The sequence below is a fragment of the Drosophila kikkawai genome, unplaced genomic scaffold, assembly GCF_030179895.1.
Source record: "Drosophila kikkawai strain 14028-0561.14 unplaced genomic scaffold, DkikHiC1v2 scaffold_130, whole genome shotgun sequence".
NCBI classification, from domain to species: Eukaryota; Metazoa; Arthropoda; class Insecta; order Diptera; family Drosophilidae; genus Drosophila; species Drosophila kikkawai.
This window is the reverse complement of record NW_027222461.1, coordinates 24,454-39,722: the sequence shown is the minus strand read 5'-3', so window position 1 is coordinate 39,722 and position 15,269 is coordinate 24,454. Positions and strand designations below refer to the sequence as shown.

Here is a 15,269-nt window from a genome sequence, read left to right as displayed (position 1 = left end):
ATTTACACAGTTCATGTTGGCAAAAACCACCCTCCTTATTAACAACACATATGCACTTATAGTTTATAATTATATTTAATGAGTCTTTTCTTTCATTTGGCACAGCACATCTACTATTCACAAAGGTTGTTTTACGCGAACTGAACTAAATACATTTCAATGTGTCCCTTTTATAGTTGATCTTCGCAACACTTAATTCTAGGTATTTGAGGATCTCCGCAACATTTAATTCTAGGTATCCGAGGATCTCCGCAACATTTAATTCTAAGTATTTGATGTTGCTTTTGTCTTGCAGCCAAACAATGTTGCAGACTTATGTTGGTTGCATTTAATACACCTCCTCAAAAACAACATTAAATAAACTAAAAAAAAACAATTCAGTACAAAAAAAAACTTATAAGACATGCTGTGCCTTCTGGGGTGCATACAATATCTTGGTTCAACATTTGTTGCATGGATTGGGGAAAACCCAGAAAAACCCAATCAAACCAAGCAAATATATATGTAGATAAATTAAAATAAATTTAAGTTCAAAAATTTAATAAAAAAAAACGCAAAATAAGAAGATATTTCATAGTAGATAGGAGTGTTCATCCTTTTTGGTTTAGGTTTGTTGTTCATCGTCATCAGTAAGACCCATTCTGCTTCTTAGCTTGAGGAATCTGGCTGCAGGTAAAGTTTTTGTAAGAATATCAGCTAGTTGGTTGTCTGTGGAAATATACTCAAGAACAATTAGCTTATTTTCAATCTGTTCCCGAGAAAAATGGTATTTAATATCAATATGCTTTGATCGTTTGTGACATGAGGGGTTGTTTGCAATGCTAATGCATCCCTGATTATCTTCGTAAAGTTTTATCGCTTCATTAATTTCAAATTTAATACTTTTCATTAAAGACTTAATCCACAAAGATTCTCTAACTGCTTCGAATAGAGCCATGTACTCGGCTTCAGTTGATGAGGCAGCCACCGAGTTCTGCTTCTTAGTATTCCATGAAATAACATATGATTCAAATAATTTAAATATGTAACCGGTTGTACTTTTTCTATCGCACTCACTACCCGCCCAGTCAGAATCAACATATCCTGTAATAATATTTTTGAAATTAGAGTTCTTAACAAAAGTTAATTTAAGATCAGCTGTTCCTTTCAAATACCTAAGAACTCTTTTTAAACATGTCCATAATTCAATATTATTATTATTAGTATATCTACTTAATATACTAATTGATGCACACAAATCCGGTCTTGTACACAACATTACATACATCAAGCAGCCTATTAAATTTCGACATGGTGCATCATAACTTTCTTTTGAGCTTAAGGCCGCAAAATTTATTTTACTTGGTAGTGAAGTGCTTACTGGATTACATTCTTCCATGTTAAATTTCTTTAAAATATTTTTAATATAAGGCGTCTGGCTGAGCTCGAACTTGTTTGATTTTCTTTCTATTTTTATTCCTATAAAATAACGAATTTCAAGTAAGTCAGTCATTCTAAATTTTGTCATGAGATATGATTTTAGTTTAGTCATGGTGTCAATGTTTTCAGTAGCTATTACTAAATCATCAACATATAAGAGCAGGTATATATTTTTAGAGATACATCCTTTATCTAATATATAGATACAACGATCCACAGCGGAGTTTTCAAAACCAATTTCTTTTAAAACATTCTCAAATACCTCAAACCAGCATCTTGCAGCTTGTTTAAGGCCATATAAAGCTTTGTTCAATTTACAGACTTTATCATTTTCGAAAGGTAGTCCTTGAGGAATTTTCATATATATATCTTCTTTAAGCAGGCCATTCAAGAATGCTGTTTTCACATCCATATGGTGAACCTTTAAGTCAAATTGGTTTGAAAGTGATAGAATAAATCTAAAACTGGAAATTCTCGCTACAGGTGCGAATGTTTCATCGTAATCAATCAAATGCTGTTGTGTGAAGCCTCTTGCTACTAGTCTTGCTTTGTATCTAATATTCTCACCAAGTTCGTTATGTTTAATGGTAAAAACCCATTTACAGTCTACAATGTTTTTATCCTTTGGCTTTTCAACAATACTCCATGTGTTATTATAAGTATGAGAATCTAACTCTTCACGAATTGCTTTTTCCCACTCCACTCTATCACTTCTGTTATTTATATCTTCAAAGGAGTTTGGAGTATCATTCGCAAAAGCATGTGCATTCATTAAACAATTATTGAGAAATCTATAAGATGTTTGTGGTTTACCTTTCAATCTCTCACTTCGCCTTATTTCAGTTTCTTTTTCTTTCTGGGGTGAATCAGGCAATTGGTGCTCAACACTTATAGCCTCTTCTTCTAGAGATGTTTCACAACTAGGCTGTATATCTAAAATTTGCATTTTAGATTTTTCCTCCGTACTTTCATTCCGGAAATTTTCTTCTGCACTTTCCTTACTTTTATTTAGGATACATTGTTGATCACTTTCCATGTGTTTACTCACATCTATACCATCCTCCATTTCTTTGAGGATATCAAGCTGATCACTTTCAGTGCACTCTTCCACAAAATTAAAATTTTGTTCCACAGTCCTAGAATTTTTCATATTTGTCTCATCGACAATTACATCTCTTGCCACAATAAATTTTCTAGACTCAACATCCCAAATTTTTAACCCATTCTGTTCATACCCAACGTGTATACCCGTTTTTGATTTTTCATCAAACTTTCGTTTTCGGATTTTGTTGTGTATGTATACCGTTGCACCAAATACCTTCAGGTATTTTAGACATGGCTTTCTTTCATGCCATAATTCATAGGGAGTCTTTGTTATGTCTTTCAATGCTTTGCTTGAGCTTCTGTTAATTAAATAAGTTGCTGTTAAGACAGCTTCACCCCAGAAACTTTTACTTAAATTTGCGCCATGTATCATGGATCTAGCCTTTTCTGTTAAAGTCCTTATCATACGTTCAGATACCCCGTTCAATTGGGGTGTATGTGGCACTGTAAGATGATAAGTAATTCCTCTCTCCACACAGTATTCTCTCATTTCGTTTGACAAATATTCCCGCCCATTGTCTATATACAAATTGACAACCTTCAAATTGAAATGGGCTTCACTTTTCGAAATGAAGTCTTTGAAAACGGAAAATACTTCGGATTTATATTTTATTAAATAGGTAACACAATAGTGTGTAAACTGATTGACAAAAACAACGAAATAATTTTTCCCATCGATAGTAGGAGGGCTAATAGGGCCACAAACATCAGAATGCACAATATATAATGGTCTTTTAATGTAACTTTTATCTTTGAATTTTTCAAATGGCAATCTTGATTGTTTGCCTTTAACACATGCTTCACATATATCTTCATTTGGATGGACATTCTTTAACACTTCAGTATCTTCAAACATATTATATCGTATGAGTTCTAAAAATTTTCCCTTGCTAACGTGTCCTGACCTCTCATGCCACAACTGATACTGTTTAAAATGATTATTGTTTAATGTATGTGCTTTATAACATATTTTAAATTCCATAGTTGGCACATTGTACTTACAGGAGTTTTTAATAATTATGTTACCGTTCTTTGTAACCGTGACACCTCCTGCGTTGAATTCAATAACCATTCCAGCCTCTTGCATTCTTTTAACAGAGATTAAATTATGTGGAATATCTTTGCAATAAAGTACGTCTTCCAAAGTAATGTTTTTCTGGAACTCATTTTTAAGTTTCATTATGCCTTTTGCCGTAGCATAAATAAATTCACCACACTTTGCCACTGATATTTCAATTGGTGTTTTTAAACTTATGTAGTCAGCAAACAGTTCTTTATCATTTATCATATGGTCTGACGCGCCCGAGTCCAAAATAAATGAAACATCACTTTTGTTTTTAATTATAGCACGATTCAACATAAATGCGAAACCTTTTTCAACTGTGGCCACTTGAGCCTGTTTTCCACTTTCGTTTTCTTTATTGTTTTTATTTAGCCTTTTAAAATGGTAACAATCCTTTTTAAAGTGTCCTTTTTTACCGCAATGATGGCATGTATATTTTGATTTAAAATTATTTTTGTTTGGTTTGAATTTTGATTTATTTTTGAAATTATTAAATTTTGTTTGTTCCTTTTTATTATAATTTCCCACAGCTTGCAATGATTTAAGACTTGTGTCTTTACTTATACCTTTAAGTTTTATTTCCTGATCTAGCAAACGTGTCTTTACAAATGCCAAAGTTATTTTTGCTTCTGATAGAGTCTCTATAGCTGTTATCACCCCATCGTAGGCGGCTGGCATTGTCAATAGAAGATGTGACACTTTGTCCATCTCATCCATCTCTGCCCCTGATGCTACTAACTCACTAATTAACTCGTCAAAAGTAACAAAATGATTTGCAAGTGTGACCTCTCCTTTTAATTTTAATGACAGTAATTGCTTTCTGATAGAAAGCTGAGATGCCAGACTCTTTCGCTCATAAATGGCGTCCAGATTGGTAAAAATCGTTTTTGCTGAGCTTTCATCATTTGCGAACCCAAGAAATGAATCACTTAGGAACTCAATGATTATACTTTTAGCAGTATTTTCTGCTTTCTTCCACTCATCAGTCATTTTTTTCAGGAGGATCTTTATCAATTACTTTTAAAGAATCGTTTTCGGATAAAAGAGCCCTTACTCTGAATTTCCAAACGGAATACCTATCGCCGTCAAACGGCTTTATATTTCTCTTTGACTTTTCCATTTTCCAGAATTGACAAAATTAAAAGGAATTAGAAACCTCTGAACTTAGTTCGAAAAAAAATTTTTCTTGTGAAAAGTTACCCTCAAATTTATCTTTAAAAAAATGTCTTTCCAAAATTCTTAAGAAAAATTTCGCATCAGATTGGTCCCGTATTTCTGGTTAAACGCTGCTGTCTGTTTCTCAGAATCCTTTACATAAAGCCTATTTCACAATATGTCTTAATATTTGAAATCACTAGTACATACATATGTACATACATTTCATAATTTGAATTTTAATTATTAATACTTCATCAAAATCAAATTGAAATTATTTCACTATTAACTTTGTTTGATTTTTCTTATATTTCGCTTTTCAATATTTTATTTAATACTTTGTTCTAAGCACTTTACTTAGTCACACAATAAGGTTTAAATTTTCATTCTTTTTTTTTTTTTAGGTTTATGAATTTGTTTAAACAATTTGTTTTAACCAATTTAAATTGCAGAGGGAGCTGGGCCCATAACCTGTTGGCAAAAACCACCCTCCTTATTAACAACACATATGCACTTATAGTTTATAATTATATTTAATGAGTCTTTTCTTTCATTTGGCACAGCACATCTACTATTCACAAAGGTTGTTTTACGCGAACTGAACTAAATACATTTCAATGTGTCCCTTTTATAGTTGATCTTCGCAACACTTAATTCTAGGTATTTGAGGATCTCCGCAACATTTAATTCTAGGTATCCGAGGATCTCCGCAACATTTAATTCTAAGTATTTGATGTTGCTTTTGTCTTGCAGCCAAACAATGTTGCAGACTTATGTTGGTTGCATTTAATAGTTCAACTTACCACCCTAAATACAAATGCTGGTTTCCAATTGCACTGATATGAAACGAATAACTTATTTTACTCAAAATTGAACACAATTTCGATTTGTCATAAAATAAACTGAGTGGAGAATTATGGCATGCTATGTGTCAGTGTTGGCGCTTTATGCAAAAATGATTTTCCCGCTTTCTGTTGCAATTTTTCCTGAATTTTCTTTACTGCAAAAAATCACAAATTCCGAGACCTTTCCAACGAATGCAAAACCGTGGAAATCGGTTCGTGCGTTCTGGAGTTATTTGCTCCGCGCAGAAAACTCGACTTATTTTTATATAATAGATTAGTTTTTACACGTCTAATACATTTGCATACTCAATTGTAAATTTGTAAACAAAAAGTTCACATCTTAGCTAATAATGCATGTATCCACGGCAGAATTTATATTTAAATTAGTTCTTACAATGCTAATACATTTGCATACTCAATTGTAAATTTGTAAACAAAAAGTTCACAACTCAGATAATAATGCATATATCCACTTTAGAATTTATATTTAAATTAGTTCTTAGAATGCTAATACATTTGCATACTCAATTGTAAATTTGTAAACAAAAAGTTCACATCTCAGCTAATAATGCATATATCCACGGCAGAATTTATATTTAAATTAGTTCTTACAATGCTAATACATTTGCATACTCAATTGTAAATTTGTAAACAAAAAGTTCACAACTCAGCTAATAATGCTTGTATCCACGGCAGAATTTGTACTTATATTAGTTTTTACACGGCTTATACATTTGCATACTCAATCGTAAATGTGTAAATGAATCCTGAATCCACTTCAGAATTTATATTTATATTAGTTTTTACACGTCTAATACATTTGCATACTCAATTGTAAATTTGTAAACAAAAAGTTCACAACTCAGCTAATAATGCCTGAATCCACTTCAGAACTTATATTTATATTAGTTTTTACACGTCTAATACATTTGCATACTCAATTGTAAATTTGTAAACAAAAAGTTCACAACTCAGCTAATAATGCATGTATCCACTTCAGAATTTGTATTTATATTAGTTTTTACATGGCTAATACATTTGCATACTCAATTGTAAATTTGTAAACAAAAAGTTCACAACTCAGATAATAATGCATATATCCTCGGCAGAATTTATATTTGAATTAGTTCTTACAATGCTAATACATTTGCATACTCAATTGTAAATTTGTAAACAAAAAGTTCACAACTCCGCTAATAATGCATGTATCCACGGCAGAATTTGTACTTATATTAGTTCTTACACGGCTTATACATTTGCATACTCAATTGTAAATTTGTAAACAAAAAGTTCACAACTCAGCTAATAATGCCTGAATCCACTTCAGAATTTATATTTAAACTAGTAAGCCCGGCGAACTCCGTTACGCCACCTTCGGCAAATTATCCGTTTAATTGAGGTGCTCTTTGGTAAACCATATTTTTTGTGATGCGTTGTGGTTAATGGAATTATCTAGGAACCAAATAGCCCCTGGGATGCTAAAATCACCAAGAACTACTAATTAAGTGGTCCCTACCCGAAATTCTTTTAGAGACCAACTGAATAGCGGAAATATGGTTTCAATAAATAGGAAGTTCCGACAATGGAGGAATATAGTCCGATCTAGCCGGTATACTGTGAACAGAGCTTTAAAAACTTCGGAGCTCAGAATCTCCGGCTTTAACCAGGTTTCTGTAAACACAACACTTGGGAAGCAAATGTGACACTATTATAGTACAATTTAGGAAGCTTACTGCGTAAGCCTCTAGCATTCTGATAGGAGATACCAAGGAAGCTTGTTAGTTTTTTGGGACGGAATTGGAAGACGTTGAAGGCGCATTGGTCAAATCGGGCCTAGGAAGAGTAATTCCAACTGTCCTTTTTTTCTCTTTCTTTGCTTCACAGAGCATAGTTTGTCAAAGAATTCCTCAGGAACATATATTTTGAAAGAGGAAACTGTCTCGTTGGTGGTATTGCCATAAGGGGTTTTTTCAAGGCAGGCTGATTATCTGCCTTACCAATTTCGGCCGGTAGTCCGGGCCTGACACCCTGGTAGGGATCTGGGGCTTTGAGAGGACAACTGTTGGGACCCTCCAGTAGACAAAACGGATATGGGCAACACCGGGGGCACGGTCTCACCCGCGACACCTTCGGATAACGAATCTTTTCTAGCACTCTATCTCAGGATTCTTGACATTTGTCCTGAGGTTGATGGCTACTGTTGCTGTTAGGAGCCTGCCACGCTGGTTGGGATCCTCTTAGATGCTGCACACCAGTTGATCTTCGTATGCTCACGCGTTGTCTCAATCGGGCATTTTCCCTTACTACATTTCGTCTCTCCTCGCTTAAGTTCTGTGAACACACTTGTTGCTGGCATGCATGCCTTGTGCGGAGACCGATGTTCAAACGTCGTGCTCTAGGCATTTTGAACTATAGGCAAAGTGGTTAATTTAACCTCAAATCCACAAAATTTTCACAGTTCAACTTACCAGCTTAAAGACAAATGCTGGTTTCCAATTGAAATGTTAGGAAACGAATAACTTTTTTTTTTTGCAAAACCATGGAAATCGGTTCCGCATAATTTACACAGTTCAACTCACCACCTTTTCTGTTGCAATTATTCTTGAAAAATTCCGAAGAAGAGGATACTAAGCTTGCCTCAAATGCTACAAATTCCCAAGGCTCAGATGCACCATTTTTTTTTACTAAACCATTCGAAAGTGCCCAATAAGTTAATTAAAATCGGGGACAAAGACAGGCCGGCAATAGCTGAGAATATTTCCACCGCTGGTCCCGATTGGATAGTAATTCTATCCTATCCGGGAAATTCTGGTCTTGATCAAGGACTATAGGCAGAGCGGTTAATTTAACCTCTAATCCACATAATTTATACATTACACTCACCACCTTTTCTGTTGCAATTATTCTTGAAAAAGACGCTGAAATATATTTATTTTATTTATTTATTTATTTATTTATTAAGAATAGCAAATATCTGCCATTTTGAATCCATATCCTTACCTCAGACCGGATAAGGAGTGTTTTTTAATGATATGCTCCGACTCACATCAGGTGGTCAGAGGCAAGGATAGGTGTCTTAAAATATTATTTTTGTTAAAGTCTAATGACATTTCAAAATATAAAAGAGAGTACATGTCGTTGTAAAGCGAACATAAAACGCGAAAAGGATCGTGTGCCTCGAAATTAGTTTTACAAATATCCAAAGCTATAGGCCGGAAGTAACGTGATGGCCTAGAAGGAACTGAAAAGCGTATTTGCTTAAGAAGATTACTGGAAAAAATATATCCATTTATTAATTTATGCAGGAACATCACGCCATGGCAGGTACGACGATCCTTAAGAGAGGGCAGGTCCAGAAGGCGTAGTCTGTCGGCATACGGAGGAAGGTGGCGATGAGGGTCCCAGTCTAAACCCCGAAGAGCGAACAAAAGGAATTGTTTCTGTACCGATTCGATAAGATCCTGATACTTTGCATATTGAGGGGACCATACGCACGAACAATATTCGAGTATGGGCCGAACCAGGGATATATATAAAAGTTTTGTAGTGTAGGGATCATCGAATTCCTTAGACCATCGTTTTACGAAAGCAAAAACTCCCTTTGCTTTACCAACAATTATACCGATGTGATCGGTGAAGCTCAAGTTGTGGGTAAATAGAACACCAAGATCCGTTACAGAGTGGATACGTTCAAGAACACTCGTGCCTAAGGAATAGTTAGCCTGGAAACAATTTCTGCGGTAAAACGACATGTATTTACATTTGGAGTTGTTGAGAAACAATAAATTGTGAGTGCACCAGGACATCATGTTGTTTAAATCAGCTTGCAAGAGCTGAGCAGAGTCAGGATTCACAAGAGGCAAACATAGTTTTACGTCATCAGCATACATCAAGACGTAAGAGTGGAGAATAACTTGGGGCAGATCATTTATAAAAATGCCAAATAGAAGAGGACCGAGGTGGCTCCCTTGAGGAACGCCAGAAGTCACGTGAACAAGGTTTGAGAATGAACCCTTGAATGCAACTCTTTGAGTACGGTTCGACAAATATGTAGAAATCCACTTGATCAACGTAACCGGAAAACCCAACAGACAAAGTTTCTTCAGCAGTAATTGATGATTCACCGAATCGAAAGCTTTGCTGAAATCTGTAAAGATAACATCGGTTTGGGTGTTATTTTGAAATGCGTTTCTAATGACAGCAACAAACTCAAGGAGATTTGTAGACGTTGATTTACGTTTCATGAAGCCATGCTGTGAGGGGGACATTATTGAGCTACATTGGTGCTGAAGCTGAGTAGTAATTAGAAATTCGAATAATTTGGGAATCGCACTAAGTTTTGCAATACCTCTATAGTGCTCAATATTAGATTTACTGCCCTTTTTGTGAAGCGGAATGATAAACGATTCTTTCCAAACTTTGGGGAAAAACGAATGCTGAAGTGATAACTGAAAAAGTCTAGACAATGGTCTACATAATGAGCTGGCACAATTTCTCAGAACACAGCTAGGTACAAGATCTGGACCAGAGGAAAAGGAAAGTTTGATTGTTCTAAGATTATGAAGAACATCATCTTCGCTGATTACAGGCATAAAAATGCAATTGGAATGCGGGAGTGGAAAAGAATACTCTGAGTTATTATCGAAATTAGTTTGTGAGTATGTAGTCTGGAAGAACTTTGCGAACAGGTTCGCGATATCAGGCTCATTGGAAGCGGAGGCATTATCGAAATGAAGACATGAAGGAAATTGTTGAGATTTCCGTTTCGAGTTTACAAAAGCGTAAAATTGCTTCGGGTTAGCCTGAAACTCAATTTTGCACCGATTTAAGTGGTTTCTGTAGCATTCAGAATTGTGTGCTAGGAAATTTGTACGAGCAGTTAAATATCTCGAATGGTCGACTTGAAGACCAGATTTGCTATACTTTTTAAACAGTCTGGATTTCAGATTTTTTAGATATGAAAGCCGACGAGAAAACCAAGGGGGCTTATGAGAAACTTCTGGTGAGGGAAATGAAGGGACATACATGTCGAAAACTGAGTACATTATTTCATAGAAACGCTTAACAATGTCTGAGGGATCCTCTGTGGAGTTCAAGAAAGTCCAATCCGTTAAGGATAAGTGGTGGTTCATTTCTGTAAACTTAGCTTTTCGAAAGCAACGAAACGTTGCAGGCTCAGCTTCCGGACACAATAATAATGGTGTGGAGGCTTCGAGGGTTAGCTCCAAAGTGGGATGATAAGCGTCCTCAGGACTAGAAAGAGGGTCAATTCTAGTGACGTAGGCATTGGCAAACTCAGAGACAAAGATGAGGTCTAAGACGTTATTACTGCAGTTTCTAACAAAATTTAATTGTCCCAATGAATGGTCAATGAGACCATGAATTAAATCGTGGGGTGAGGTGGGAACAAGAACATTTGAATCAGGTAAGGGCATCCAGGAAATGGAGGGTAGATTAAAATCACCCGTGACGATAAGGTGGTCATTAATACCAAGGGAAGAATGAATTTCTTGAATTAAGGATAAATGCTGCATATAAATATCAGTGTCAGACCTAGGTGGAATATACGAGCATGAAACGTAGATAGAATAATCGTAAACCTGGATGCGAACCGCCACAAACTCTATATCAGTGTCAGTTTTAGAAATGATATTGGAAACCAGATCGGATTTAACCGCAATGAGAACACCACCGCCTGTCCGTATAGGACGATCACGTCTAAAGATGGCATAGTTCCCTGAAAAAATCTCAGAGTCAGACACAGAGGAGTTGAGCCATGTTTCTGTAAAGACAATAACATTGGCATCGAAAGAGACACTATTGACGTGCAGCCTACTGAGCTTGCCAAGTAAACTACGAACATTCTGATAGTGAAGAACAAAAGAGTCTATTAGTTTTTTGGAGGCCTAGTTGAGGGAGTTTGAGGCCCGCGAGCACGAGGAGTACTTTTGTGTTCGAATTCATGAACAATTGCATGCTTAGGCCACACAGAAGGATCAAGAGCCTTAGAAAATAGTTGGTCAGAAATTGTAATTTTAAACGAAGATATATCACGTCTTTCCTTAAAATTGAATTTGGAGACACTAAATTCAGTAACAGAAACATTCAATTTGCTGCTCAAGTGGGTCTTAACGTCGCCCTCAGAAGCATCTGGATTGAGGCGGGAAACAAATATCTGTTTTTTCGGAGCAACACCAGCCAAAGGCACCGGTCCGCGTTTGGCAACGCCAGAAATTGTCGACTGTTGGGGGCCGCTTCTGGTAACGGCCGGCACCGAGATAGTGACCACCGGGGGAGCCACTGGGTTGGGATTTGACACCACCGACGCGTCGTTGATGGCAGCAGCACGCGACGTGGATGCCTGATCGGTGTAGACAGGCTGCTGAACCGGGAGCATGGTGGCTTCGCCCCCTCCGAGAATGGGGACTGGTGCAGCAACTTCAGCAGAGGCAGCAGCGTGCAACGTGGACGCCTGGACAACGTTGACAGGCTGCTGATCCAACGGCCTGACAAGATCTTCAACCATAGAAGTTGTGATCGATGATGCATCATCACCAGAGCCGTTATCCACGGCTGCAGGCTTGGCACGTGGGGTGAACTGCATAAGGGGGCATTCAGGGTCTGGAAGAGATAAGAACTTTTCAGACAGGTTGCTCTTGTTTTTGTTTACGGGGTCACTTAGCAGTTTAAGCGACTTGAAATGGTGTTCCGCCTTCTGGAAGCGAGTTGACAACTCCTTAAAGCCGGCCGCCAACGACTGAAACTCCAGGTGAGTCTGCCTCATGAAGACCCGCATATCGGATTTGATATGCAGGCAGCTCGGGCACGTCCAGTCCAATCCAGGATTTTCGCGAATGCGGTCGGTGATACGCGATCCATTTTGCCCCAGATCGGCGCATCCAATGTGGGCGATATTATCACAGAGCCAGCAGTAGACAGTGACATGCCGCGAAGAAATTTTTTGGCCGTTCGGGCACTTAGGGAAACAACACGTAGCCATTATTGGAATAAAAAAAATACTTTATCCAAGTAAATTACGAATTGGATTAATTTATTTGCGCGACGAGATGGCCGATCAAAACAAATTATACAATTGTTTTTTTGAAAAAAAAAAATTGTTTAAGTTTCGCGGCGAACAGACCGATCAAAACAGAAAGCGAAGAGCGCACAAATAAAAGCTTTTATCTAAGCGCCAAAAAATAAGAAATTTGTGTTATTGATTTAGCTAGCGCCAACAACAAATACAAGGCGATGCAGCGATAAGCGGTAAACACAATGCACAATGAGGAAGAAGAAGAGGACACTATGCTTCCCTGAAAAGCACCAAATTCCCAAGGCTCAGATGCACAATTTGTATTAGTAAGCCATTCGAAAGTGCCCAATATTAAATTTATTAAAATCGGGGACGAAGACAGTCCGGCAATAGCTGAGAATGAATAACTTATTTTTTTACTGATTCTTCACAATTTCACAAAATTAGTTTTGTTTTGTTTTGTTTCATAAAATAAACTGAGTAGAGAATTACGGCATGCTATGTATCAGTGATGGCCTTTATGCAAAAACGACTTTCCCGATTTTCTGTTGCAATTTTTCCTGAATTTTCTTTACTGCTTATATAACGAATTCCAAGTCCTTTCCAACGAATGCAAAACCGTGGAAATCGGTTCATGCGTGGTGTTCCCTGAATGTTGCACCGCACATTCAGCTGATCCACCATCGACGAAATGAAATATATTTGCAGAAATTGATGCGGTTCCTCTGTTGTTGGCACCAATGAACCATGCAAATGATATATTTGTCCTTGTATCTGTAATTGCAAACAATCATTTGTTGAAAAATCGTGTGATGGTGTAGTCCGTAGAGTATATGTTGTTATTATGTTGCAATTCTTTGTGTTTTGTGTAAGTGATTGTAACTTTTACCTTGCAAGTCGGCATGAAGCCGCCTTCTCGAATGATATTAGCTCCAAAGGAAGTCATGCGAAAGCAGTTATTGTATTCAAGGATGTGTTGAAGAAAATGGCTGGAATCTGGATCACTTCCATCGAACAATGCTTTTATTGGCTGTGGTGGTGTAAGTAATGGATCCAGTTTGACTTTTCCACTTGCGCAGCACAATCCAGCAGTTTCTCTTTTAAACTTTAACGCATTGCAATATCGGCATATAGTCGTCATATGTAGGTCCAATATCTAATTTTCTATCATCTCTGTAGTTCGCAGAGGGATCATATTGAAATGCCAAGCGATTGTATGATGCCAATGATCTTCGTGTGCTCACGCGTCGTCTTAATCGGTCATATTCTCTTCTTGCATTTCGTCTTTCCTCGCTTAAGTTCTGTGAATACCCTTGTTGCTGGATTGCATGCCTTCTGCGGAGAACGATGTTCACACGTCGTGCTCTAGGCATTTTGGACTATAGGCAGAGCGGTTAATCCACATAATTTACACAGTTCAACTTACCACCCTAAATACAAATGCTGGTATCCAATTGCACTGATATTAAACGAATAACTTATTTTACTCAAAATTGAACACAATTTCGATTTGTCATAAAATAAACTGAGTGGAGAATTATGGCATGCTATGTGTCAGTGTTGGCGCTTTATGCAAAAATGATTTTCCCGCTTTCTGTTGCAATTTTTCCCGAATTGTCTTTACTGCAAAAAATCACAAATTCCGAGACCTTTCCAACGAATGCAAAACCGTGGAAATCGGTTCGTGCGTTCTGGAGTTATTTGCTCCGCGCAGAAAACTCGACTTATTTTTATATAATAGATTAGTTTTTACACGTCTAATACATTTGCATACTCAATTGTAAATTTGTAAACAAAAAGTTCACAACTCAGATAATAATGCATATATCCACTTTAGAATTTATATTTAAATTAGGTCTTACAATGCTAATACATTTGCATACTCAATTGTAAATTTGTAAACAAAAAGTTCACAACTCAGATAATAATGCATATATCCACGGCAGAATTTATATTTAAATTAGTTCTTACAATGCTAATACATTTGCATACTCAATTGTAAATTTGTAAACAAAAAGTTCACAACTCCGCTAATAATGCATGTATCCACGGCCGAATTTGTACTTATATTAGTTTTTAGAAGGCTAATACATTTGCATACTCAATTGCAAATTTGTAAACAAAAAGTTCACATCTCAGCTATAATGCAAGTATCCACGGCAGAATTTATATTTAAATTAGTTCTTACAATGCTAATTTTGCATACTCAATTGTAAATTTGTAAACAAAAAGTTCACAACTCCGCTAATAATGCATGTATCCACGGCAGAATTTGTACTTATATTAGTTTTTAGAAGGCTAATACATTTGCACACTTAATTGTAAATTTGTATTTTTTTTTTTTTGTTTTTTGTAAACAAAAAGTTACACGGTTTATACATTTGCATACTCAATTGTAAATTTGTAAACAAAAAGTTCACAACTCAGCTAATAATGCCTGAATCCACTTCAGAATTTATATTTATATTAGTTTTTACACGTCTAATACATTTGCATACTCAATTGTAAATTTGTAAACAAAAAGTTCACAACTCAGCTAATAATGCCTGAATCCACTTCAGAATTTATATTTATATTAGTTTTTACACGTCTAATACATTTGCATACTCAATTGTAAATTTGTAAACAAAAAGTTCACAACTCAGATAAT

The 15,269-nt window shown here is 36.3% G+C and overlaps 1 protein-coding gene and 1 long non-coding RNA gene across 3 annotated transcripts; both read right to left on the bottom strand.

Annotated features, from left to right (window-relative positions):
- Nucleotides 1-56: 56 nt before the first annotated feature.
- Nucleotides 57-4,443, bottom strand: LOC121503122 (uncharacterized). The gene is made up of 2 exons (XR_005991299.2): nucleotides 3,526-4,443; nucleotides 57-666 (listed from the first exon to the last, which is right to left on the bottom strand). It is a non-coding gene; the product is annotated as an uncharacterized lncRNA (long non-coding RNA).
- A 5,357-nt stretch (nucleotides 4,444-9,800) lies between these two features.
- LOC138929318 (uncharacterized) lies at nucleotides 9,801-14,114 on the bottom strand. 2 transcript variants are annotated; one of them, XR_011445719.1, is made up of 3 exons: nucleotides 14,046-14,065; nucleotides 13,509-13,998; nucleotides 9,801-13,393 (listed from the first exon to the last, which is right to left on the bottom strand). XR_011445719.1 is itself a non-coding variant. In XM_070288763.1 (2 exons), the coding sequence occupies exon 2, from the start codon at nucleotides 12,584-12,586 to the stop codon at nucleotides 11,477-11,479; it is 1,110 nt and encodes a 369-aa protein (XP_070144864.1). In that variant the 5' UTR covers nucleotides 12,587-13,393; nucleotides 13,509-14,114; the 3' UTR covers nucleotides 9,801-11,476. The 2 variants fall into 2 exon arrangements, 1 of the variants encoding a protein (XP_070144864.1); XM_070288763.1 differs by having other exon boundaries at nucleotides 13,509-14,114.
- Between the last annotated feature and the right edge of the window lie 1,155 nt (nucleotides 14,115-15,269).